Genomic DNA, 23,312 nt, shown 5'->3' with positions numbered 1-23,312 from the left:
CACGAAATGGTCCTACATACTTAGGGCCAGTTTTTTCGACTTCTGGGTAGTCTGTAAATATTTAGTAGATAAATAAACTTTATCACCCACTTTATAAATGTGAGCTGGGGACCTTTTCTTATCGGCTTGCGCCTTATGGGCCCGGTGTGCCTCATCTAATGCCTTCCGAGTCACTGCCCATGTGCTCTTTAATTGTTCAATCCAATCCATCAAAGAGGGATTCTGGGGATCATCTTGTGGTAGCTCGGGAATGGGTACGAAATCCTGGCCCGAAGCGACCTTAAAAGGAGTGAATCCGGTGCTACTGTGTACGGAATTATTATATGCCACCTCTGCAAATGGCAACAAGTCTACCCAATTGTCTTGCTGGTAATTTACGTAACACCTCAGGTATTGTTCTAGAACCCCATTGGTTCTTTCATAGGCCCCATTTGTCTGAGGGTGGTGACTGGAACTCAGCCCCTGGGCGGAGCCTATCAACTTCAAAAACTCTGTCCAGAAACTGGAAGTAAATTGCACACCCCTTGGAGATCCATGTAGCCGGTAAATCTGCCGAATAAACAGTTTTGCAAGGGTTTTTGCTGAAGGGATCTTTGAGCAATGGATGAAATGTACTTGTTTGGAAAACAAATCAGTTACTACCCAAATGACAGTGCAGCCTTCACTCTCTGGTAAGTCCACAATAAAATCCATAGATATTTCCTTCCATGGGGCATTCGGTCTGGCCACACCTTGCAGTAATCCAGGGGTTTTTCCTGGAGGTCTTTTAGCCGAGGCACATACTGGACAGCTAGCCACATATGCCTCTATGTCCTTTTTAAGTGCAGGCCACCAAAATTGTCTCTTAACAAGATGTAGAGTCTTGACAAACGCAAAGTGTCCCACGGCCTTGGCATCATGAGCATATTTCAATACGGTTGTTCTTAATGTGGTCGGAACATACAATTTCGATCCAACCCAAGCTAGTCCGTCACAAAGTGTGCATTCATTCGAGTGGTTCTTAAACCACTCGTCAGTTTTTAGCGCTTCTCGCAATTTTTCGAGTAAATCCCCCGAGAGTTCTGGTTCGGGTTTTCCCTGCGCTCTGGTAGTGACAGGTGTTGCCAATTGTGTCGAGGGGATCATAGGTTGAACCACCTCCTTCTTGATGCTGTTATACTGCGGCAATCTGGAAAGTGCGTCCGCCATGAAGTTCTTTCCACCAGGAAGATAACGTAGGGTGAAATTGAAACGATTGAAATGTTGGGCCCAACGAGCCTGTTTTGGTGATAGTTTGTGTGGTGTTTTTAATGCCTCTAAATTCTTGTGATCAGTCCACACTTCGAAAGGGTGTTTCGCCCCTTCTAAAAATTGTCTCCATGTTAACAGCGCCCATCTAACTGCAAACGCCTCTTTCTCCCATATGGCCCATCTCCTTTCCGTTTCTGATAGTTTACGGGACGTGTAAGCACAGGGTTGTAATATCCCGTTCTCATTCTTTTGCAAGAGTATTGCTCCTACAGCTACGTCACTGGCGTCAGCTTGTACTACAAAAGGTTGTTCCATGTCGGGGTGTTTGAGCACTGGTTCAGCCGCAAACAGCTGTTTCAATTTTTCAAAAGCGGCTTGACAGTCCATAGTCCATTCTAGTGGTTTCGAGGGTTTGGGCTCTACTTCCCCTTTCCTTTTTAGCAAGTCTGTAATTGGTAGTGCGGTTTCTTATGGCAGCTGAAGCAGGCAAAACTGAGGCTGACAGGCAGTGGATCCTGGGCGACGTTGGAGGACCTCCGGATGGGCCAGGAAGCCTGGTGGAGGCCGCGTGGTTGGTGAGTCATTGTTTCTTCTCCTCATTCCGCGGCCTAGGGAAGTTGGTGCGGCGGGTGGCGAGTGCGAATCCTGCAGGTATTCAGTCCTGCAGGCGGCTGGGTCTTGGGTGTAGTTTTTGGGGTGCGTTGTCCCACGTGGTGTCTGCTGGCGTGCTGCAAGAGTTCCGGTGGCTACCCTGCTGCTCTTTTGGGGGTGCTGAGCGTCGGTTTGTTTCTTCCTGGCTCCTGGGGACTTGAGTGCTGAGCCGAGTGCTGCAGCCAGGTTTTCGATCGTTTCGTCTGCTTCGGGCTCGATGGGTGAGCCCCCGCAGGCTTGTGATCTTGCTTGGGTGCTGTTTTGGGGGTCTTCCCCAGCGAAGTTGGGGTTCTCGCTGTTTCCCGCCATTCGATTTGAATCTCAGCTTCCCATTGGCTGTTGGCCATTCCAAGATGGCCACCGAGAGCATGGCGCGGAAATGAAATCCTCTACGTCCGGAGCTTCAGCTTGGGGATACCTTCCTCTTGCCGGGCTGAGGATTTCTTCTCTCTGTTGCTGGGTGCTCATCGCTGCTCCATTGCTTTCGAGTAGGCTTTGGAGTTTCGCGATGAGCTCCTCTTTGCTGGCAGTCGCTTCCATCATCCCCAGGATGGTGGATCGGAATTCTTCGTTGCTTGGTGGCTCTGCCCTTTCGCAGTAGTAGGTTTCTTCTCTTGGCCCTTCGTCCCTGAGTTGTGGACTCGGGTTGTAGTCTCCATCACCTTCAGTTGTGGTGGTCCTTGCTGTGGCACCTTCGAGAGCCTGCAGTTCTTTCATCTGTTTGATGTAGGCTCTGGTGGCCATTCTTTTCTCTGCCTCTGTCTGGGTTCTTGATTCTGCCATCTCTGTGAGTTGCGGGTAAACCGTCCTCTGCTACCAACCTGAGACTGATTTCTAGGATCTTACCCAATGAATCCAAACACAGGATGCAGTGAACCAATTCTCTTTATTGATCAATGTTTCTATTACAGGTATTTAGCTCGAAATGGCCCCTGGACGCCTGGACCATGTCTTAAGTACCTGGGAGGCGGAGCTAAGGTAAGGAGGGGTCAGGGGAGGATCTAGGTGGATGTAGAGTTAACCCTTATCATACCTGGGATGGTGAATGGTGGGCATTTATACATAACAGAACCAGCCTATGCCAGTCTTCAAAGCCCTGAAACCTCATTGAACATCAGTTAACTCTCCATTCGTATTTGTCTTTATCTCCCCTCCCATTTGTGTTTCCTTATTTATTTATTTTATTAAATTTCTATACCGCCCTTCTCCCGAAGGACTCAGAGCGGTGAACAGCCGGAAGATAAAACACAGAGATGCAAAAATTTAAAATAGATTAAAAACGAATTAAATAATTTGGCTGAATTTAAAATACCCCATAATTTAAACAGATTAAAATTTGTATTTAAAATTTATATTTAAAAGGGGAGAAGATTTAGGCCAGGCCAGCTTGATGAAAGAAAAACGTTTTAAGCGTTTTTGCAGGACTAACATCTCTGAAAAAGGGGGCAGAATGTCAGAACTGCAATCTTCAACTTGGCACTTCACTGGCGTCCTGCCACCAATTGTTAGGGGAGAGGATGGAGGCAATTGTCATGGACAGGGTAGAGTTGGCCTACAGGGAGGGCGTGTAACAGGCTTCAAAGAAACCACAGGTGTGAGAACCAGCCTGTTCCAGTCTTCAAGTCCACAAAGCCTGAGAAAAGAATGCAAACTCCACCAAGAGGCACCAAACATCTGAGCGGTTCCCCAAACACCTCCTCGGCACACCATTGGTTGAAGACGGACCGGTCGGGGTCGGTGGATGGGATGGTGAGAAGGGGAGAAATTTGCAAATTTTTGACCAGGAGCTTTAGTTCTAGCCGGCTTTTGCTGCAACCACTAATTCCTCTTTTAAAAACCTATCACTTCAATCAAGTGACACTTCAACCAAGTGTCCGGGAGGATCCCGGATCTGCGCACCTTCCGTCATGCGCTTAAAACGTTTTTATTTCATCAAGCTGGCCTGGCCTAAATCTTCTCCTCTTTTAAATTTAAATTTTAAATACAAATTTTAATCTGTTTAATTATGGGGTATTTTAAAATTCAGCCAAATTATTTAATTCGTTTTTAATCTATTTTAAATTTTGTATCTCTGTATTTTATCTTCTGGCTGTTCACCGCCCTGAGTCCTTCGGGAGAAGGGCGGTATAGAAATTTAATAAAATAAATAAATAAATAAATAAAACGGAGTGGAGGGTCTTTCTTTCCTAACGACCTACTTTTGGCAAGCCTAACAACATCATCCTGGGCAAAGGAAGGAGGCCAGGAACTTCCTGACATGATTGGGATACCTACTAGAAACACTCACGTCAAAGGACTCTTCCACCACATTTTTGTTGCGATTTGGCGAGATCTGGCCATGAATGGTGTGGATGGGTTTTAATTGCTTTCTTTTATTGAAAAGTTTTACAAACAAGAATTTTTTTTCCAAATATTTCCCCTCCCCCGCTCCTTTCCCTCCCCCCTCTACCCCCCCCCGGACTTCCCAGAACAAAATGAAGGTAAAACAATTAACAGTCATATGCTAAGCTAAGCTAACTAACTACAGATTCCTATCCCCCCCTCGACACTTTAACTCACCTTTTACTTAACTAAATAAACATACTCTTAACTTTTCCATTCATTCATAAGCTATTTGATACTTTTTAGTCCGATATTTGTTTTGAATATAATCAATCCATCTTCTCCATTCCAATATATATTTTTCTTGTGAGTGATCTTTCAAATATGCTGAAATTTTCGCCATTTCTGCCAAATTTGCCACTTTTAATGTCCACTCTTCAATAGTAGGCAATTCTTCCTTCTTCCAGTATTGCGCCACCAAAAGTCTAGCTGCAGTTATTAAATTTAAAATCCATTTAGTCTCTATAACCGTACAATTATACCCAAGAAAAACAATTGTGGGGTAAACTTTATCTTCTTTTTAAGAATATTTTGGATAATCCACCATATTTTAATCCAAAATGCTTTAACTTTTTTACAAGTCCACCATATATGATAATCACAATCACATCTCCAACACTTAGATTGCAAATTCGGATACATACAAGCCAACTTTTTAGGATCTAAATGCCATCTGTAAAACATTATATAAAAATTTTCTCTTAAATTTTGTGCTTGCATAAATTTTACATTTGTTTCTATTTCTTGCATAAGTATCTTGGTTACCCAAACCATGTCTATTCTGGACCAGGACTTATGGGGGTTAGAATAATATGTGAATTTCTTTACCTCGGAATTATAAAATCTGCAACCATCTATTAAATTCACTTCTTGTACTAAATCCATAAAAGTTCTAGGCAGTACATTTTTCTTTTTTTTATTACTCTGATCACTGCTATAATCCTTTTTACATCTACAATTGCGTTGAAATCGCCGATCAAACATATATTCCCTATTTTTTCTTCTATTATCTTTTGATGTACTTTTTTTTGTAAAATTCTAATTGTCCACTGTTCGGCGCATAGATAACCACCAATAACATACTTTTATATTTAAATTTTACTTCTATCATCAATATTCTTCCTACTGAATCTGCATATCTCAATTTACACTCTATTCCTTCTTTAATGTACACCACTATTCCTCTTTTCTTTTCTTCCGCTAGTGTTACAAATGATTCCCCTAATTTTTTACGTAATAAGTATTTTTCATCTTGTTTTCTTATGTGTACCTCTTGAAGGCACACAATATCCATTTTTTGTTTTATCACTTTTCTAAAAATTTGATGTCGTTTAGCCAGAGAATTGAGAGCATTTACATTTAATGATAAGATTTTAAAATTTTGTTCCATTCCTTTGTGGTTCTACTATGCGATATTTCCTATTACTTCCTGTCCTTTCTCTTAGCTCTTCTTTTCACTCCTTCTTCCTCTTGAGGTTCCCCTTCTTCCTCTTTATCTCCTTCCTCTAGTAGTTTTTCTCGCTCTTCCTGTTTTTGTGTCCTTTTAGTCCTCCGTTCCGGTTCCTCCCTGTTACTATTTGCTCCTTCTATGCCCATCATTTGGTCATGCAGGTTCTGTGCTCTGTGCTGTGAATCCACTTTTATTTTTTTCCCTTGCCACGACACCACCATTCCTTCCGGTATTATCCATCTAAATGGTATATGCCGTTTATTTAATAATGTGGCTAGGAACCAATATTCTTTTCTTAGTTCTCTTATTCTCTTAGGTACTTGCTTTAGCGTAATTATTTCTTTGCCTTTATAAAACATGGGTTCATTTTTTGTCATTTTATAAACAATGTCTCTTATTTGGAGGTGGGGGTGGGGATACAGTACAGCCTCAATTAATAGGACTAAAAACCCAATGTCAGACCAAGCTGTAATAATAATGCAAATCCAGAGCATGTAAATAAAAATATCAATCTCTGCTATAATTTTCTGTTGATGTAATTTTTTGTTGCAGTGAATGAAACAATACTGATTTGGTGCGCAGGACATCTGCCAGGACCCCTCTGAAGGCTTCTCAGGGGGGGATGGAGCCTGGCCTGAAAGAGCCCCCTCCCTTGCCAAGGAGGCCCGAGAGGGAAAGGGCTCCGGGGAGAAAACGCTCACCAGACGCCGTCCTGTCTTCATATCCAGGTATAGATGCTACAGGGCTGGGCTACCTATGGAACCAGCCTTGTCCTATCACATCAGCCCACCCCACACAATCAATCCATCCATCCATCAATCCATCCATCAGGACAGAGCCAGAAGGGAAAGGTGTGACGAATTTGCCAAGGCTCTGGGGGAAAAGTTTACCCTGAAGTCGTTGGGGCGGGTTGACAGGTACCTGGGTGTACATATCTTGGCCACTAAAAAGGGATTTGCATTATCCCCCCCCCCAAAAAAAGATTGAGGAGTTGTTGGCCAAATGCAAAATGGCGGAGTCTAACTCAACGCATAGCCCCATGCAAAGTGACTACTATGGCCATAATGACAAGGACAGCCCTGAGTTCACAGATAATAAATTTTATAGATCTGTGATTGGCTCCTTGCTATACATTAGCAATTGGAGCAGGCCTGACATCGCTTTAGCTGTAAATCTATTGTCCAGGCATGTGGAAAACCCAAAGGAATTCCACTGGAATGCTGTCAAGAGGGTACTTAGGTACCTCAGGGGCACGGCCGATGCCCTCTTTATGCTGGAACCAGAGAAGGGGAAGCCGGCCCAGCTCTCCGCTTACTCGGACGCAGACTGGGCTGGTGACACCAAGAGTAGACGGAGCACCTCTGGTTTCCTCATACTGCTAAATGGCTGTCCTATCCATTGGCATGTTAGGCAGCAAAAATTTGATTCTTGCTCCACGGCCGAGGCAGAATATGCCAGCCTATCGGGCACAACAAACGACTTGATTTGGTTCAATGCTCTGGTAACGAGCATCTGGGCACCTCCTACTCTGCCCATCCAAATTCAAGAAGATAACACGGCCGCAATTGGAATCTCGGGGGCGTACACGGTGGGCTCTAGGTCACGCCACATAGACATCCGCTACAAGAATGTCAGGTAGCTTGCCAGAATGGGGTTTGTACACATCAAACATTGTAATACAACCGACCAGTTAGCTGATCTGTTCACAAAACCTGTGCCCATTGACCGACACAACCTTCTGTGTAAGCGTTTGTGTTTGCTCCTGTAAACGATGCATCTGCATGTCTATGACGCCTGCTCACCCCCTCACTCATACTCACTGGCACCTGTCATTGGCTGGCAAGAAGGGGAATTGTTAGGTGTTTTGTGCCAGCCATGGCAGTTTCTTAAAAGGCCACCAGATGGGAGCAAAGAGGCACCTTTGATCCCACTGGTGGGCCAAAGGGCTCCGGCCCCTGCAGCCCCATTGGGGAGAGTTAATGGCCCTCCGGCCCCCTCACACTTTGGTAAGGGAGAGGCCAGGGGCCCCTCTAAGAATCCCTGCACAGGGGCTGCTCTTTGGCTCTTGTTCTAACTTCCTACAGGACTGAACCAGGGGCTCAATCCAGGCATGGATGCCTCCTTTTACTCTACTTTACTTCTAAATAAAGATTCAACGTGATTGCATCCTTGTGTGCTGCCTTTTCTTGGAAGTGGCCTCAACGAACCATCGATCTTTGTGAGATCCCTCACATCCCCATCATCTTTGCTGGTCAGAAAGTCAGAAAAGGGGGTCATGGGACCTCGGGACATTGCAACTGTCATAAGTACATGCCAGTTGCCAAGCCTCTTGAGCTGAATTGTGGCTGTACGTCTAGGTAGCCCAGCCCCAGAGACGAGGCAGGCCCCCAACCTCCTGACCTTCCCCAAGAGCATGAAGACTCAACTCTGCCAGCTGTCTGGGGGCCCAAGGGGGCCCTGCAAGCCATGGGGGGGGGGTTGGGGGCCGAAGGAGCTTCCTCTCCTTTCAACTCTGCAATTGTCCCTTTTGCCTTTTTTAAAAAAACAAACCTGTTTGGCTTTTTTTAAAAAAAAACTTTGCTTTCAACTGCAGCTTTTGTATCGTTGGAGAGTTTTACCAAAACTACTACAACACTTCAGCGATGATGGGCAGTGCAGAAACTGGACCCCCCCAAAAAAATCATATATACAAGTAGTCCTCGATTTACGACCACAACTGAGCCCAACATTTTTGTTGCCAGTTGTTAAGTGAATCACTGCAATTCCTAAATTAGTAACATGGTTGTTAAGTGAATCCGGTTTCCCCCTTGGCTTTGCTTGTCAGAAGGCTGCCAAAGGGGATCACGTGACTCCTGGGACACGGCGACTGTCATAAATGTGAGTCACTTGCCAAAGGTCCAAATTCTGATCATATGACCGTGGAGATGCCAGAATGGTCATAAGTGTGAAAAATACTTTGTTCAGTGCTGTTGTAATTTGAACCAGCACTAAAAAAACGGTTGTAAGCCAAGGACTCCATAAGAATAGAATAGAATAGAATAGAATAGAATAGAATAGAATAGAATAGAATAGAATAGAATAGAATAGAATAGAATAGAATAGAATTAGAGAGTTGGAAGGAACCTTGGAGGTCTCCTAATCCAACCCCCTGCCCATGCAGGAAACCCTACACCAGTATATCATATCTCCTATATCTCATATCTCATAATAAGAAAAATTAAAAAACCAAGCTCGGTAGCAGACTTAGCCAATCAAAGAACAAAGCTGATCAGCCTTAATCTTGGTTAGGTTCTTTTGAGATCTAGCACGTTGAGGGACACCATCACAGTGGGTCATTCCATAGTGACCCCTAGCTTTGCTCCCCATAATGTCGCTAATGTTTTTTGTGGTTTTTTTGAGAAACTTTATTGAGATTTTTTACAAAAAAGAAAAAAAAACATAAGTGTACTGACATTTACAGTTAGTATCAGATGTGCAGTGTTTTAACTATATACATAAATAATACTTGGTGATATTTCAAATCACTTTTTACCGTTATTTAACACACCTTTAGGTCTTTCTTTCATTTTATCATGCATCCACTTGTACCACCTTTCCCACACAATATAATAAACTGACTTCTCATCATCGTTTAATTCATGAGTTAATTTAGTCATCTCTGCGCACTCCAATATTTTCCTAATTGTGAGCTCTTCTGGTGGTTGGGTTTTCTCTTTCCAGTACTGTGCGTATGCCAATCTGGCGGCTGTAATTATGTGGATCATTAAATGTATCTTTTCCTTTCCATATGGCTTCTTTACTATTCCCAGGAGAAATATCTCTGGTGTTAATTCAATATCTTCGCCAATTATTTCATATAACCATCTCCTGATCTTGTTCCAATATCCTTTCGCTTCCGGGCATGTCCACCACATGTGAAAGAAGGTGCCTTGACCGTGGCCACATTTCCAACAATTAGGATGTATATTAGGGTATATCTTTGCTAGTCTGGCCGGGACTAAATACCATCTATGTAGCATTTTATAATGGTTTTCCTTGTATGTCGCCGCTGTAGTCAATTTAAGATTCCTATTCCATGCCTCCTCCCATTCCCCAAAATTTATATCACGCCCTATATTTTTCTCCCATGCATTTATTTGATTCTTTGTGATATCTTCGGACTTGTCATCACCTAATAAATAGTTGTATAGTTTGGCCAGAATCTTTTTATTTGTTCCCATCAGGACTTTATCCAATCCATTTGATCCAAGTTCTAAACCGTATTGTTCTTTGTCTTTGTGATATCTAGATTTTATTTGTGAATAGGTCCACCAATCTAAAGTTATTCCTTGCTCTCGTAAAGTATCATTTGATTTAAGATTCCCTCCTTCGTCTAAGATATCTTTGTATCTGCCCATTTTCTCCATCCCCCATCTATTGGGGTGGATCAGGGCCTCCATCGTTGAGAGCCAACTTGGAATTTTTTTGTAATATCTTTGCCTAATCGGGGTCCATGTTTGTATCAATGAGTCTCTAATTTTATGTCTATGGAAATATGTCTTCCTTTTCTTCTCTACATCCCAAATGTGGGCATGCCACCCTTTTTGCAAATCGTGGCCTTCTAGGGTAAGAATCCTCTCATTTTCCAGGGTGATCCAATCTCTTATCCAGACTAGCTTAGCTGCCCTGTAATATATTTCCCAATCGGGGAGTCCAAATCCACCTATATCTCTTTTGCCCCTTAAAATTTTAATAGAAAACCTCGGTTTTTTCCCCTCCCATATAAATTCTCTGATGATTTTGTCTAATTCTAAAAAAAACTTTTTCTCTAAATTTACCGGTATGTTTTGGAATAAAAATAGTATTCTGGGGAGAATATTCATCTTAATTGTGGCTATCTTGCCCAAAAGTGATCATCTTATTTTCTTCCATCTGTCAAGGTCTTGTTTCATCTTCCTAATTAGGGGAGTATAATTGTCGTCTTTTAAGGTCGAACATCTTGATGTAATCCAAATTCCTAGGTATTTAATTTTTTTGGCAACCTGTAGTCCTAATACTTGTTTTTCTGGCTCTCAGTTGTATTCTTAATCAATACTTTGGTTTTGGTTTTGTTCAATGTGAAGCCTGCCACCTCTCCATATTTACTTAATTCCTCTAGCACTTTTGGTCCTGATTCTATGGGGTCTTCAAGGATTAAGGCTACATCGTCTGCAAATGCTTGCGTCTTGTAAATTTCCTTCCTGATCTTCAGTCCTTTTATTTCCTCATTAATTCTAATTTTCCGTAAAAGAACTTCTAAGGCCAAAATAAACAATAATGGGGATAGGGGGCAACCTTGCCTTACTCCCTTACTAATTTGGAATGTTTTAGTCCTATGCTCAGTGGCAGACTTAGCCAATCAAAGAACAAAGTTGATCAGCCTTAATCTTGGTTAGGTTCTTTTGAGATCTAGCACATTGAGGGACACCATCACAGTGGGTCATTCCATAGTGACCCCTAGCTTTGCTCCCCATAATGTCGCTAATGTTATCAAGGGGGTTATCCAGGGGACCCTCCATATCCCATCCCTATTATCTTGGGGAGTAAGAGGCCCCTTGGGTCATGACACCAGCTGTCCCCCATGAGAACATAATGCGGTGATGTCACAGCCCCTGGGGCAGAGATATAAAGGCAGAAGGGATGAGAGGGGAGCTGTGGAGAGTTGAGGAGAGTAGAGGATAGTTGAGTTCAGTTGAGTTGTGTTGAGCAGAGTAGAGCAGAGCAGAGCGGAGGGGAGTGTTCTACTTTGTCAAATACCTCGCTGAAGCCTTTCAACTTTTATTTCTAGTCTGTCTTTCACAGTTACGTTGTTGGTAGGTTGGGCTATAGTTTCTTTTTGCATGCAAAGAACGAGTTAAGCAACTCTGCTTTCTCTCTGCTGCCTGTAATTTCCTTGCCGTCTTCTCTCTTTAGGGGACTTTTAGTTTGGTTGCTGTGCCAAACCAGACAGTTGTAGAGGTACAAAGGAGAGACTCCCAAATTCCTCTGTAGATCAGCAGCTCCTTGGGCAGTCTGAGCTTCTTGACCCAGGAAGAACATGTGATAAATAGAGATAGATAGATAGACAACTAGATAGATAGATAGATAGATAGATAGATAGATAGATAGATAGATGATAGATGATAGATGATAGATGATAGATGATAGATGATAGATGATAGATGATAGATAGATAGATAGATAGATAGATAGATGATAGATAGATAGATAGATAGATAGATAGATAGATAGATAGATAGATAGATAGGAGCACCAAGGACCCCTCCTTTCAACCTGGAGTTACAAAACTTCTCCTTTATTGACAGGATCTCCATCCAGTTCAAGAACTCCCTCTTCACGAGAGGATGGACCACATGCTAAAAAAGTTGCCCTTCTTGAAGAAGGAGGACAGCAAGGAGTCCCATCCACAAATTACGAATAATGACCCATGGCAGTGGAACAGTCACTTCTCTGGCTCCCACCCGTCCACTTCTTCGGCCACTCAAAGAACCACGCAGGTCTTGCCCCTTCTTGTAAAGGGTTCCCCAGCTCCAGTGGACATGAGCAAGAAGGTGCAGCCTCCAGCACTGGTGCTGCCAGAATTGGTGCGCAGGACCCCTCTGAGGGCTTCTCAGGGGGAAATGAAGCCTGGCCTCAAAGAGCCCCCTCCCTTGCCAAGGAGGCCCGAGAGGGAAAGGGCTCCGGGGAGAAAAAGCTCTCAAGACACCATCCTTCCCTCATATCCAGGTATAGATGCTACAGGGCTGGGCTACCTATGGAACCAGCCTTGTCCTATCACATCAGCCCACCCCACACAATCAATCCATCCATCCCTCCATCAATCAATCCATCAGGACAGAGCCAGAAGGGACCTTAGAGGTCTTCCTTCTCCAGAGACCAATTGCATTAAGCAATAAGTTTCTCTTCCTACCTTCTAGTGCTTTGGAAAATAAGTTGACCCCCTCCTCTGTGTGCCAGCCCCTCAAATACTGGAAGACTGCTCTCATGTCACTAGTACACCCTTCCTTCCTTTTCCTAACTACCCAAATCCAAATCCTGCAATCGTCCTTCATCAGGTAGGGACGTTATGGTGCAGACTCCATCAGTCAAAGAGTTTCGACTGTGGGGCCTAGGAAGAGGGTCTTCTCTACTGCTGCCACTGTATTAGGGAACATCTTACCCTCAGAGGTGAGGAAAGACCCCTCCCTCTTAGCCTTTTTCAAAGGCTAGATCTAAATTATAAGATTACAACATCATGAAATTTCAAAGCAATAAAAAATTCCAATTCCATATATAAGATGGTTGTCTAAGGACAGGAAGATCAGGGCCTCGAGACTTATGACACGTTTGACCCCTCCCTCAGGCTCAGCCTGGTGATCCACTACGCACTCCTTGTCTCTCTCTGCTTTGAGAAGGCTTGTCCTGTCGAATTGCCCATCAATCTCTGTCTGTCTCTTCTTCTCAGAACTCTCTGACGAGTCTTTCAAAAATTTATGGGAGAGCAGGAAGCCATTAAAAGGCAGACCCGTCAAAGAAATCTTGGATCTCATGGACGAGAGAGAAATATTAGAGACCATCTTGGACCATCTTCGTCCTTTCCAGGTAAGCAGCTGGGTTTGTGTCGCGGTGGGCCCTGAGGTCCATCGTGGAGAGGGTCCAGAAGCCAGGGCTGCCTCGGTGGAGATCATTTATCCCAAAAGTAGACAAATGTAGTTATGGAGAATTTGCTGAACTAGGGGGTCCTTGCTGGAAGGATCATGGAATGACCATGGAACGATTGCCTCAACCATTTTGGACTCCACCTCAACATCAAGACAGGATACTTAGGGACTGTCACCACCCCTGGAATGCTTCAAATCAATGGAGAAAACCTAAAGAAGGTGGACATTTTTTGGTATCTGGGATCCCACCTCCAATGTCAATGGTGACATCAATGGCGAGGTGAGAGCAAAGGAGAATGCAGCCTGGATACGTTGGCGAGAACTCACCAGTGTGTTACTGGACAGACGAATGGCCACCCATCTTAAATCTAAGACCTACAAGACAACCATCCGCCCTGTTGCACTGTCTGGCACTGAATGCTGGGCAGCAACAACAGGGACCGGAAGCTCTCTGCATGCCACGGAAATGCGAAATGGTCCTGAGTGTGAGAAACAGTCCATTTTTTTCAGTTGTAAACTATCCTTTATAACTTCGAACAGTCAGTAAATAAATGTTCTGACCCAAACACGACAAACCCTCTGAAGTGAACTCAAAGATTCCTTTATGAGGAGAGCCAGCAGCCCCGACAAAAAGTTTCTCTCCCACCACAGGCTAACAAGTCCATCCGGCAGGGAGAAGAATCGTTGTCTGCCCCATCTATTCATCTCCGCCCCCTGCCTTTTATCCCCAGAGCTAGGGAGGGGCTTCGCTAGCAGTGGTGGCTCGTCTGTCCCAAGGACCGGCCCATAGATTTCCACTGCTCTCCTCTCCTCTGCCTTCTGTGTATCCGCGCGTCAGGCACTGGACCCAGATGTTCCTCCTCTTCCTCATCCACCTCCAGACCTGCGGTCTGTTGACTCACCATCTGAGGGCTGACGGATGGCCCAGGCTCCTCCTCTGTCTCTCTCTCTGCCAGCCCCATTCCCTCTTCCCCCTCGGAGCTCTCAGGTTGCCTTGATGCTGGCCCTGACTCCCACGCCTCCTCCTCCTCCTCGTCCTCCTCCTCCTCCTCCTCCTCCTCCTCCTCCTCCTCCTCCTCCTCCTCCTCCTCCTCTGATTCGGCTGCTGGAGGGCCACAACAATAAATGGTGATAAATCAAGTTCTCACAATTTGTGGCAGAGATTTTCCAACCGTTCATCTCAAAAGCTGCCTCTGCTCCAGCTGATACAATCCGGATGTTCCTTGTTACGTGCTTCGTGTCTGTCCCAGCTAGAAAAGTCAAATTACTTATAATATGCATCCGGACGCAGAAGGGAAACCAATCCTCCCCTTGGAAACACACAGAAAGCTGTTCCTTCCTCTGCTCCTTCACTTTCTCACAACTTCTTTTTTGTTGTTCTTGTTGTTGTTGGCAAAGCAGATTCCTTCAGACCACAAACTGCCCAGGAGGAAAACAAGCGCATTGCCGCCCATCGACCAGAAGCAAAGCACGTCCCAGGTCTTGTCTAAAGACAAGGTAAATATGCGGAGGTTTTACACTTTTAGGGCCGCAGTTATCTTAGATGCAACATCAGAAGAGGACAGCTTGCCATGGCCAACTCACCGTGGCTGCCCACGAGCCACAGCAGACTCACCGCGGGTTAATTCAACCATTCCGTTCTCTCCAATAATGTTAAAAATCATTTTAACATTTGTCGTTTATGTTTCATTTGTCCCTCCTTTGAGGCCTCCTTTCTTTGACGCTTCTGTTCCACCATTTCCTCGATATTAGACAGACAATGAATAATAGAACTACAGACTTGGAAGGGGGCCTTGGAGGTCTTCTAGTCCAACCCCCTACTGAAGGAGGAAACCCTTTCCCATTTCAGGCAAACGGTTGTCCAATCTCTTCTTAAAAGCTTCCAGTGATGCAACACCCACAACTTCTGGAGGCAAACTGTTCCACTGGTTAATTGTTCTCACTGTTTGGAAGTTTCTCCTTGGTTCTAGATTGGTTCTCTCCTTGATAAGTTTCCATCCATTGTTTCTTGTCTTGCCTTCGGGTGCTTTGGAGAATAGGCTGACCCCCTCCTCTTTTTGGCAACCCTTGAGGTATTGGAACCCTGCTATTAGTGTAACTCTTGTTCCCTGGTGAGTTGGCCATGGCAAGTAGGCCATGGCTAGTTGGCCATGGTTAGTTGGCCAAGCCAAGAGGGCCATGGCAAGTTGTCCCAATCCACCACGGAGAGCTAATGCATGTAAAAAGATGAAGCTGCCAGATCTCCACAGAAACCATAAAGGATCTCAGGACGGCCAAACAGAGAATCAGCAAAGGGCACCTATGGGGATGGGGGAGGGGGGTTAAAGTAGCTTTTCAAGAAGAAGAAGAAAGTCAAAATGGCAATTATTGACTTATTAGATTCGTATGCTGCCCATCTCCCCGATCAGGTCACCCAGGACCAGTTTCCGTGTGCTTGACCACACGGAGTCCTTTTCTGATCCTAATTTCTCCTATATTTCCTTTTCCTGGCCGTTTGGTGGAGCTCCCTAGGACTCACGGACTCTTTTTCCCACCTTCAGATTAGCCTCTACAAATATTATGGCGTTAAACTGCGAAACTCAACACAGAAGGACCTGGTGACGGAACAGCTCCAAAGCCTTCTAAGTTTTTCACTCCAGGAAGAAACAGACCGAGAGGTGAGTGGCAGTGGGATGCCTGCGGGGGCTGAGACCTCCATCTTTGTGGGGTCCTTGGGGCTCTCTGAGCTTGGATGTTTTCTTGCAGACGTTTAGTGACCCAACTAGGTCACCTCATCAGTGCCAGAAGAGAACAGGTTTTGCAGAATAGAGGTGAAGGGAGGAGGAGGAGGAGGAGGAGAATTGTGGGGTCCTTGGTGCTCTCTTAACTTGGTTGTTTTCCTGTAGATGTTTCATGACCCAGCTAGGTAACATCATCAGTGCTAGAAGAGAATGGGGGTTACAGAGAGGAGGAGGAGGAGGAGGACTGTGGGGTCCTTGGTGCTCTCTGTGCTTGGTTGTTTTGTTGCAGACATTTCATTACCCAGCTAGGTAATTTCATCAGTGCTAGAAGGGCCTGGGGTTTGCAGAGAGGAGGAGGAGCAGGAGGTGGAGAAGGGGAGGAGAAAGCGGAAGGTAAAGACAAAGGGTTAGGTGCAAATAAGAGCCTTGGTGGTGCAGCGGACTAAAATGCTGTTAAGTAGCACTTAGCTGCCAGCTGCCGGCAATTACTGTGAGTTCGAATCTCACCAGGCTCAAGGTTGACTCAACCTTCCATCCTTCCGAGGTAGGTAAAATGAGGACCCTGATTGTGGGGGCAATAAGCTGACTTTGTATTTAAAAAGAACACCGCTTGGGGGGGGAGAAGCCCTACTAAGCAGGTCTATACAAAAGTATGAAGGCTATTGCTTAACGCATTGTAAGCCGCCCTGAGTCTCCGGAGAAGGGCGGCATATAAATCGAACCTATAAATCAATAAATGTCCTAATTCACAAACATCGCTTTGCCTAGGGAATCTCGGAATCCATTCGAATGGCATCCTTTTGCCACCTGCCTGAGATTCTGGTGGCCCTGGAGGAGGCTGGCCAGTTCAGGCAGACAAAAGGACCGTTTGCAGTAGAAGCCCCCATTGAGGTAAGACCAGGGATGGGGTTGCAAGGTCTGAAACTCAGTGCAGAAGGAGGCTGGGGGATTCTGGGAAGGAAAGTCCAATGTGCTTAGAAGGACTTAGGCTCCAGGCTGTCTGGTCTCCTCAGATTGGTCATAGATCTCGTAGATGTAGGTGGTGCTGAAATTCTCCATCTCCATCTCCCGGAGAACTATTTTATAAGGCTAGAGAAGATTAGGAGCTGCCCCAACAAACACCTCGAGTAGACCCAAAGGTGCTTTTTCCAAAGGCTTGGGCTTGGTTTTTTCCTGAAGACATTTCGCTTCTCATCCAAAAAGCTTCTTCTCTTTTGACCCAAGTCAGACCTGAAGAAGCTTCTGGGATGAGAAGCGAAACCTCTTCAAGGAAAAACAAAGTCCAGTTGCCTTTGAAAAAGCCCCTTTGGGGCAACCGTGACCTGGATGACTAAGAAGCTCCATCAGTTTCCATCCATTGCTTCTTGTCTTGTCTTCTGGTGCTTTGGGAAAGAGTTTGACCCCCTCGTCTTTGGACTGACAGGACTCACAGACTCTCTCCGAGAGATGGATTCGGACCACATTAATACTCTGCTATGGCCAGGCAGTCCTGGGAGCGCAAGTAGAGGACATGATGCCTTTCCTGGACAACATTGTCTCAGAAATACTCTATCAGTATTCCAGCATGAAAAAGGTAGGCAGGTTTCCACCCTCTACTTCTCTTAATGCTGAGTTTAATCACAAGAACAATTATAATCCGGAGTCCTTAGCTTGTTTGATTTCTTAAAGACATTTCATGACCCAACTAGCATGTTGTGGGAGAGGAGGAGGAGGAGGAGGAGGAGGAGGAGGAGGAGGAGGAGGAGGAGGAGGAGGAGGAGGAGGAGGAGGAGGAGGAGGAGGAGAATCTATGGTCTTGTTGCATTTATTATCCTCAAGGCAGCGCTCCTGCATTACACTCTTTCTTCCTTTCCACACAACAACTCTGTGACGTGTTTTGGATTGAGACTGGCCCCAACTCACCTAGCTGGCTCTCGTGCCTAGGGCGGGACTTGAACTCACAGTCTCCTGGTGATTGGCCCAAAGACAGTTGGCCTTTTTCCCTAAGGAGGAACTAGAACTCACCATCTCCTGGTGATTGGCGCAAAGTCTCTCAGCTGCCTTTCATCCTAAAGTGGGACTAGAACCCAGAGTGTCCAGTGATGTTTTGATTGGGGGCCCCCAGAGTTCAACCAAAGACAATCGGCTACGTAAAGGTTTCAGTAAATAAATACATCCTCTTCCTTCTGGTTTCTTTTCATTCCCACTGGGGTTTTCCAGGACGAAGGGCTGAAGAAAGCCTTCATGAGGTCCATCATCATGATCACCAAAGCTGTTGCCAACAGCAGGAGGCAAGACCTCGATTTGCCCCAGAAACAGGAACTGGTCACAAACATCGTTGTAAGTGGGGAGAGGGGGGGAGGCAGGTGCTCCTGGGCGTCTTTCTTTTTGGAAGTGAATTTGAACCGAATTGAATGCCAATCAATGGAGCCTGAAAGGTTTTGTTGCTAAGTGGGACATTTGTTAAGGGAATTCTGCCCATTGTACGACCTGTCTTGCCACCGTTGTTAGCCGAATCATTTTCGTTCAGTTAATCGCACGGCTGTTAAGGGAATCTGGCTTCCCAATTTTATATAGGTCATCAAGAGGCCACAGTTACCCACCCCTGACTTAAATCATGGTCACGGGACACTGCAAACTGCCATCAATGCAAGCTGGTGGCCAAGTGACCGAAATGGGGTCACAGGATCGCTGAGGAAGGGGCGCCTCTCGGAACTTGGCATCTGGGTCATAAGTAGTCCTGAAGAGATCCCTCAAAACTTTAAATGGTGGCTAAGTGACCAGTTGTAAGCTGGGGACTTCCTGTGTCAACCAGAAAAAGCGTAGGGCTGGGAAGAGGGCCAGCTGGAGGGTGGCCATATCTCAGGTTCTTTCTTAGATGGGTTTCCTTCTCTTTTCAGGAAGTCATTGAAGATGAGCCCGCGAGACCCTTGTCCATCGAAAATCTCCATCAAGCGATCATCACCATCACCTGCATGAGGTATGTACCTGCCGAGAGAGAGAGAGAGAGAGAGAGAGGAAGGAGGGAGGGAGAGAGAGAGAAATCCTGCATCCTGTTTTGGTCACCACAATATAAAAAAGATGTTGAGACTCTAGAAAGAGTGCAGGGAAGAGCAACCAGGATGATGAGGGGAGTTCTGATATTTGAGGGGCTCTCAGAGAGAGGAGGGGGTCAACTTCCCCTCCAAAGTAGCTGAGAGCATGATGAGAAGCGATGTATGGAAGCTTATCAAAGAGAGATCCAGGAGAAATTTCCTGACACCGAGAACAATCCATCAGTGGAACAGTTTGCCTCCAGAAGTTGGGGGTGCTCCATCCCTCGAGGTTTTCAAGAAAAGAGGGGACAACCATATGACTGGGATGGTTTAAGGACCATCAAGCAAGGGTTGGAGTAGAAGACCTCCGAGGTCCCTTTTAGCCTAATGAGTCTATGATCTTCTCACCCTCCTCCTCTTTTCTCGTCTTTCATCAGCCGTATGAAGCCCCCCTTGAACTCCGAGATGAGGTCTAAAGTGGTGAGAAAAAGCATCCAGAAGGTGTTTTCCTTGCCGGCTTACCTGGTGACAAAACTGAACGTGAACGGCCCAGGACAACCAGCTCAAACTCAGGTGAGCAGTCCAGATGGAGCCAAGCCATCTGAGATCCACCTGGAAATAAGCATGATTCAAAATCTCCTCCAAAACTCTGGATCCATCCATCGAGCCCAATGTCCTTTTGTTCCTCGTGTTCAGCCGAGAAAGCATTTCCTCCAACTCTGGAAGAAAAACCAGCCCTGCAAGACGGGCCACTCCGTTGATTGCAGAAGGGTGGACTTCAACTCCCAGAAGTCCGTGGCTGGCTCAGGATTGTTGGGCGTTGCAGTCCACCAGTCGTCCTAAAAGGGCCATAAGTTCCCCAGCCCTGGATTTCTTCCTCTTTCTTCCTTTACACCACTTCTTCCTTTAGATATTCTTTTTCTCCTTCTAGGATTTTTATGACCAGATGGTGACCACCTGCAACACCATGCTCACCGCCTTGCTGTCCGAGGCTCCCAATTTGGATTCCCTGCAGGATGTCTTGACGGTAAAGAGTGATTCTTTCTCGGGGTTGGTCAGCCAGATGTTTAGGCTGGATTTGGCGATTCTGTCCAGCTGTCGAGCCCCTCCCAAGGACCCGGGATAGGCAAATGTGGCTGTTGGGTGGACAACTCGTCCCATGGGACAATTCAACCATTCAATTTAACTCATTTCAATAGTTAAAAAATGATGTTCATTTTTGTCATTTACATTTGTTTTGTCCCTCCTCTGGCATCTTTTCACTAATGATTCTATTCCACTATTTCTCCGATATTCGTGTCTCTCTTGTCCCACGGCAAGGAGGAAGGGAGGGAGGGAGGGAGGAGATGATAATAAGAGTGAGGGAGGGTCTCAGGGAAGTCCACAGGTGCCCCTGACACGAGAGACGTTGAGCTGGCCACTCCCACCTCGGCCACGCCCCCCTCGAGGTCAAACACAACCTTGATTCGGCCCTCCATGAAATCGAGATTGACACCCCTGTCATAGAGCCTCGCAGCTGTTCCGAGTAAAGCTGCCTTCTGCAATTGACCGATGCAGATTATGTCGATGCCGATGGGATTCATTTTAGCAACAGAAATTTTGGACTCATTGTGGTCATAAGTCAAGGACTACCTGTATTTGTGATGGTTGCAGCATCCTGGGGGGGGTGTCACCTGAACACCATTGGCGAACTGCCCAACTGGCTTCCGACAAGCCAAAGTCTACGGGGAAAGCGAGATTCGGCTAATGACTGCATTATTCACTTAAGGACCACAGGGATTCGTTCAACCCTGGCAAAAAAAGGTCATAAAGCCAGTCACAAGTCGCCTAACATCCACCTTGGTAAGCACCCCAAATTCTGGTCGTAAGTCAAGGACTACTTATACAGGAAGTCCTCGACATACAGCCATTCATTTAGGGACCGAGCTGGGATGCTGCAACCGTCATAAAGATGAGTCATTGGCCAAGTGTTCAAATTTTGATCACGTGACCATAGGGATGCTGCAATGGTCATAAGTGTGAAGAATGGTCGTAAGTCCCTTTTTCAGTGCCATTGTAACTTTGAACAGTGACTAAATACTAATAGCACTTAGACTTACATACCGCTTCACCGTGGTTTACAGCCCTCTCTAAATGAGGACCCAGGTTCTTCTCCTATCTGGGTCCTCATTTGACCGACCTGGTAAGAACGGAAAGCTGAGTCAACCTGGAGCCGATCAGGATGGAACTGCTGAACTTCTGGCAGTTGGCAGAATTAGCCTGCAATACTGCGTTCTAACCACTGTGCCACCACGGCTCTAAATGAACTGTTGTAAGACTAGTTGTATTCCAGAAATCTTCAGTTGCTACTCTAGTTTTCAGTCTAAAATAGACCTCAATTGACCAATGTCTCAAATTTGTTGAGCTCCTTAGATTTTCTCCCCAGTCCTGGCAACTTCTGTGGCTCTTCCAACTGTGAATCACAAATTCTTCCTTTCCTCCTCCTCCTTTGTTTTTCCTGGCAGCACATTAATCCCTGGATTGAATCTCCCAAGAGACACGAGAGAGAGAGGGCCATCAAGAGCATCAGACACCTCCTGAAGTTCGTTTCTGAAAACGTCAATTTCGACGTAAGTCACCGTTTGGGATGCGCAGTGAGATGTTTTCAAAGAAAGGAAGAAAAAGAAGAAAGTCCTGCTGCCTTTTGGAAAAAGCATCTTTGGGATGTGACCAGGAGGATATAAGGAGTCCCGCTTGATGAAGGGGTTGGAGGAGAAAACCTCCACAGTCCCTTCCAGCAATTGAGGTTCTGGGATTCTAAGGTTCTAAGATTCAGAGATTCAGAGATTCAGAGATTGTATGATTTAGAAATTCAAAGATTCTAGGATTCTATGATTCTAAGATTCTATTATTCAAAGATTCTAGGATTCACTGATTTTATGAATCTATGACTGATTCTAGTCTTCTAAGATTCAAATATTGGATAATTCTAAAATTCTAAGATTTTATGTTTCTAAGATTCTGTGATTCTAGAATTCTAAAAGGTAGGATTCTAGGATTCTGTGGTGCTATGGTTCCTATGCTCTGATTTCAGTTGGCTGAAACCTTCATGAGCCCCCCTTCTCATCTTTCCCCTCCTTTTGCTTCCTTTCATTAGCCCACAGGTGACTTTTCTTTGCTGGGACAGCTGGTGGCTTTGCTGGGCCTGCACGTTGGCGACACCAGCAAAGAAGTTGGCCAGACGTCCGCAGAGGCCGCCTACCACCTCCACCACCTCATCATGAGCAAAATGGGTGAGAAAGTTGGACTCCAAGGGCTGCCAGGAGCCCAGGGATGCGCACTGCCCAGGAGAGCACTGGGTGGCACAGCTTGTGGCGTGACCAAGACCCCGGTCGTTTGCCTGGGCAGAGATGCCTGGAATTGGCCGTTGGTATTGGCACCTCTCAGGGCCAGGGGTCATTTGAAGACTGAGTTTCTCACGTTAAGTGGATCCGTTAGGCCAGTGGTCGGCAAACTCATTAGTCAACAGAGCCAAATATCAACAGTACAACGATTGAAATTTCTTTGGAGAGCCAAATCGGTTAAACTTAAACTAGATAGGTAGGTACATTGTTATTAACTTAATTAGGGTACTCCTAAACTGGCCTTTGCTAAGAACGTCCTCAATCTGATGGAGGTACGTTCGCTGAGGTCGACCCCTTCCATCTCTCCCATCCACACTCGTCCTGTATCCTTCTTTCGTCTATCTCCTTTCGTTCATCCTCTTTATATGTCCAAACCATCTCCTCGACACTACATCTTCTTTCACTCCACAACGTTCCCTAAAATTAACTTAATAAACTTTACTTAAAGTTTTAAGTCTTAGTTAAACTATAGGTACGTTGAATAAAACTTGATCTCATACTTAATAACGATATTATTTATTGATAAAATTAAATTCCTTACAATTGACCTTACAATATCCATAAAATTAAATCATGACAATGACTGACAAACACTAATGTGAACAATGGCCTTGCATCTCCTTGGAAAGTTTGAGTAAGTCAGGTTTGTATGTTGTTTTTAATTTTAGGCACGATTCCAGGTTCTCATCAATAAGACAACTTCTCAATTTACTCTTGATAAGGTTCATGCTTGAAAATGATTGTTCGCATAACTATGTAGACCCGAATAAGGAAAAAACAGCAAACGCTATTTTTTTCAGTTGATGATATGAGTCAGGAATACT

At 45.3% G+C, this 23,312-nt stretch overlaps 1 protein-coding gene across 4 annotated transcripts in view; it reads left to right on the top strand.

Annotated features, from left to right (window-relative positions):
* Nucleotides 1-6,328: 6,328 nt before the first annotated feature.
* The window catches only part of LOC148111566 (maestro heat-like repeat family member 5), a 30,785-nt gene continuing 13,801 nt past the window's right edge, over nucleotides 6,329-23,312 (top strand). Inside the window, exons 1-13 of one of the 4 annotated variants that reach the window (XM_087880742.1) lie at nucleotides 6,329-6,441; nucleotides 12,037-12,457; nucleotides 13,176-13,312; nucleotides 14,773-14,868; nucleotides 15,912-16,028; nucleotides 16,860-16,982; nucleotides 17,515-17,664; nucleotides 18,291-18,410; nucleotides 18,971-19,050; nucleotides 19,543-19,678; nucleotides 20,037-20,132; nucleotides 21,610-21,714; nucleotides 22,242-22,377. In XM_087880742.1, coding sequence (XP_087736868.1) covers nucleotides 12,076-12,457; nucleotides 13,176-13,312; nucleotides 14,773-14,868; nucleotides 15,912-16,028; nucleotides 16,860-16,982; nucleotides 17,515-17,664; nucleotides 18,291-18,410; nucleotides 18,971-19,050; nucleotides 19,543-19,678; nucleotides 20,037-20,132; nucleotides 21,610-21,714; nucleotides 22,242-22,377 — 1,678 coding nt within the window. In that variant the 5' untranslated portion in view covers nucleotides 6,329-6,441; nucleotides 12,037-12,075. Of the gene's footprint in view, nucleotides 6,442-11,356; nucleotides 11,545-12,036; nucleotides 12,458-13,175; nucleotides 13,313-14,772; nucleotides 14,869-15,911; nucleotides 16,029-16,859; nucleotides 16,983-17,514; nucleotides 17,665-18,290; nucleotides 18,411-18,970; nucleotides 19,051-19,542; nucleotides 19,679-20,036; nucleotides 20,133-21,609; nucleotides 21,715-22,241; nucleotides 22,378-23,312 lie in introns of those variants that run through there. The other 3 variants (XM_087880744.1, XM_087880741.1, XM_087880743.1) reach the window with 3 other exon arrangements.

The sequence above is a fragment of the Pantherophis guttatus genome, chromosome 18 (genome assembly GCF_059756535.1).
Source record: "Pantherophis guttatus breed Tessera chromosome 18, ASM5975653v1, whole genome shotgun sequence".
Lineage (NCBI taxonomy): Eukaryota > Metazoa > Chordata > Lepidosauria > Squamata > Colubridae > Pantherophis > Pantherophis guttatus.
The sequence above is the reverse complement of the archived record's forward strand: the minus strand, read 5'-3'. Positions and strand labels throughout refer to the sequence as shown.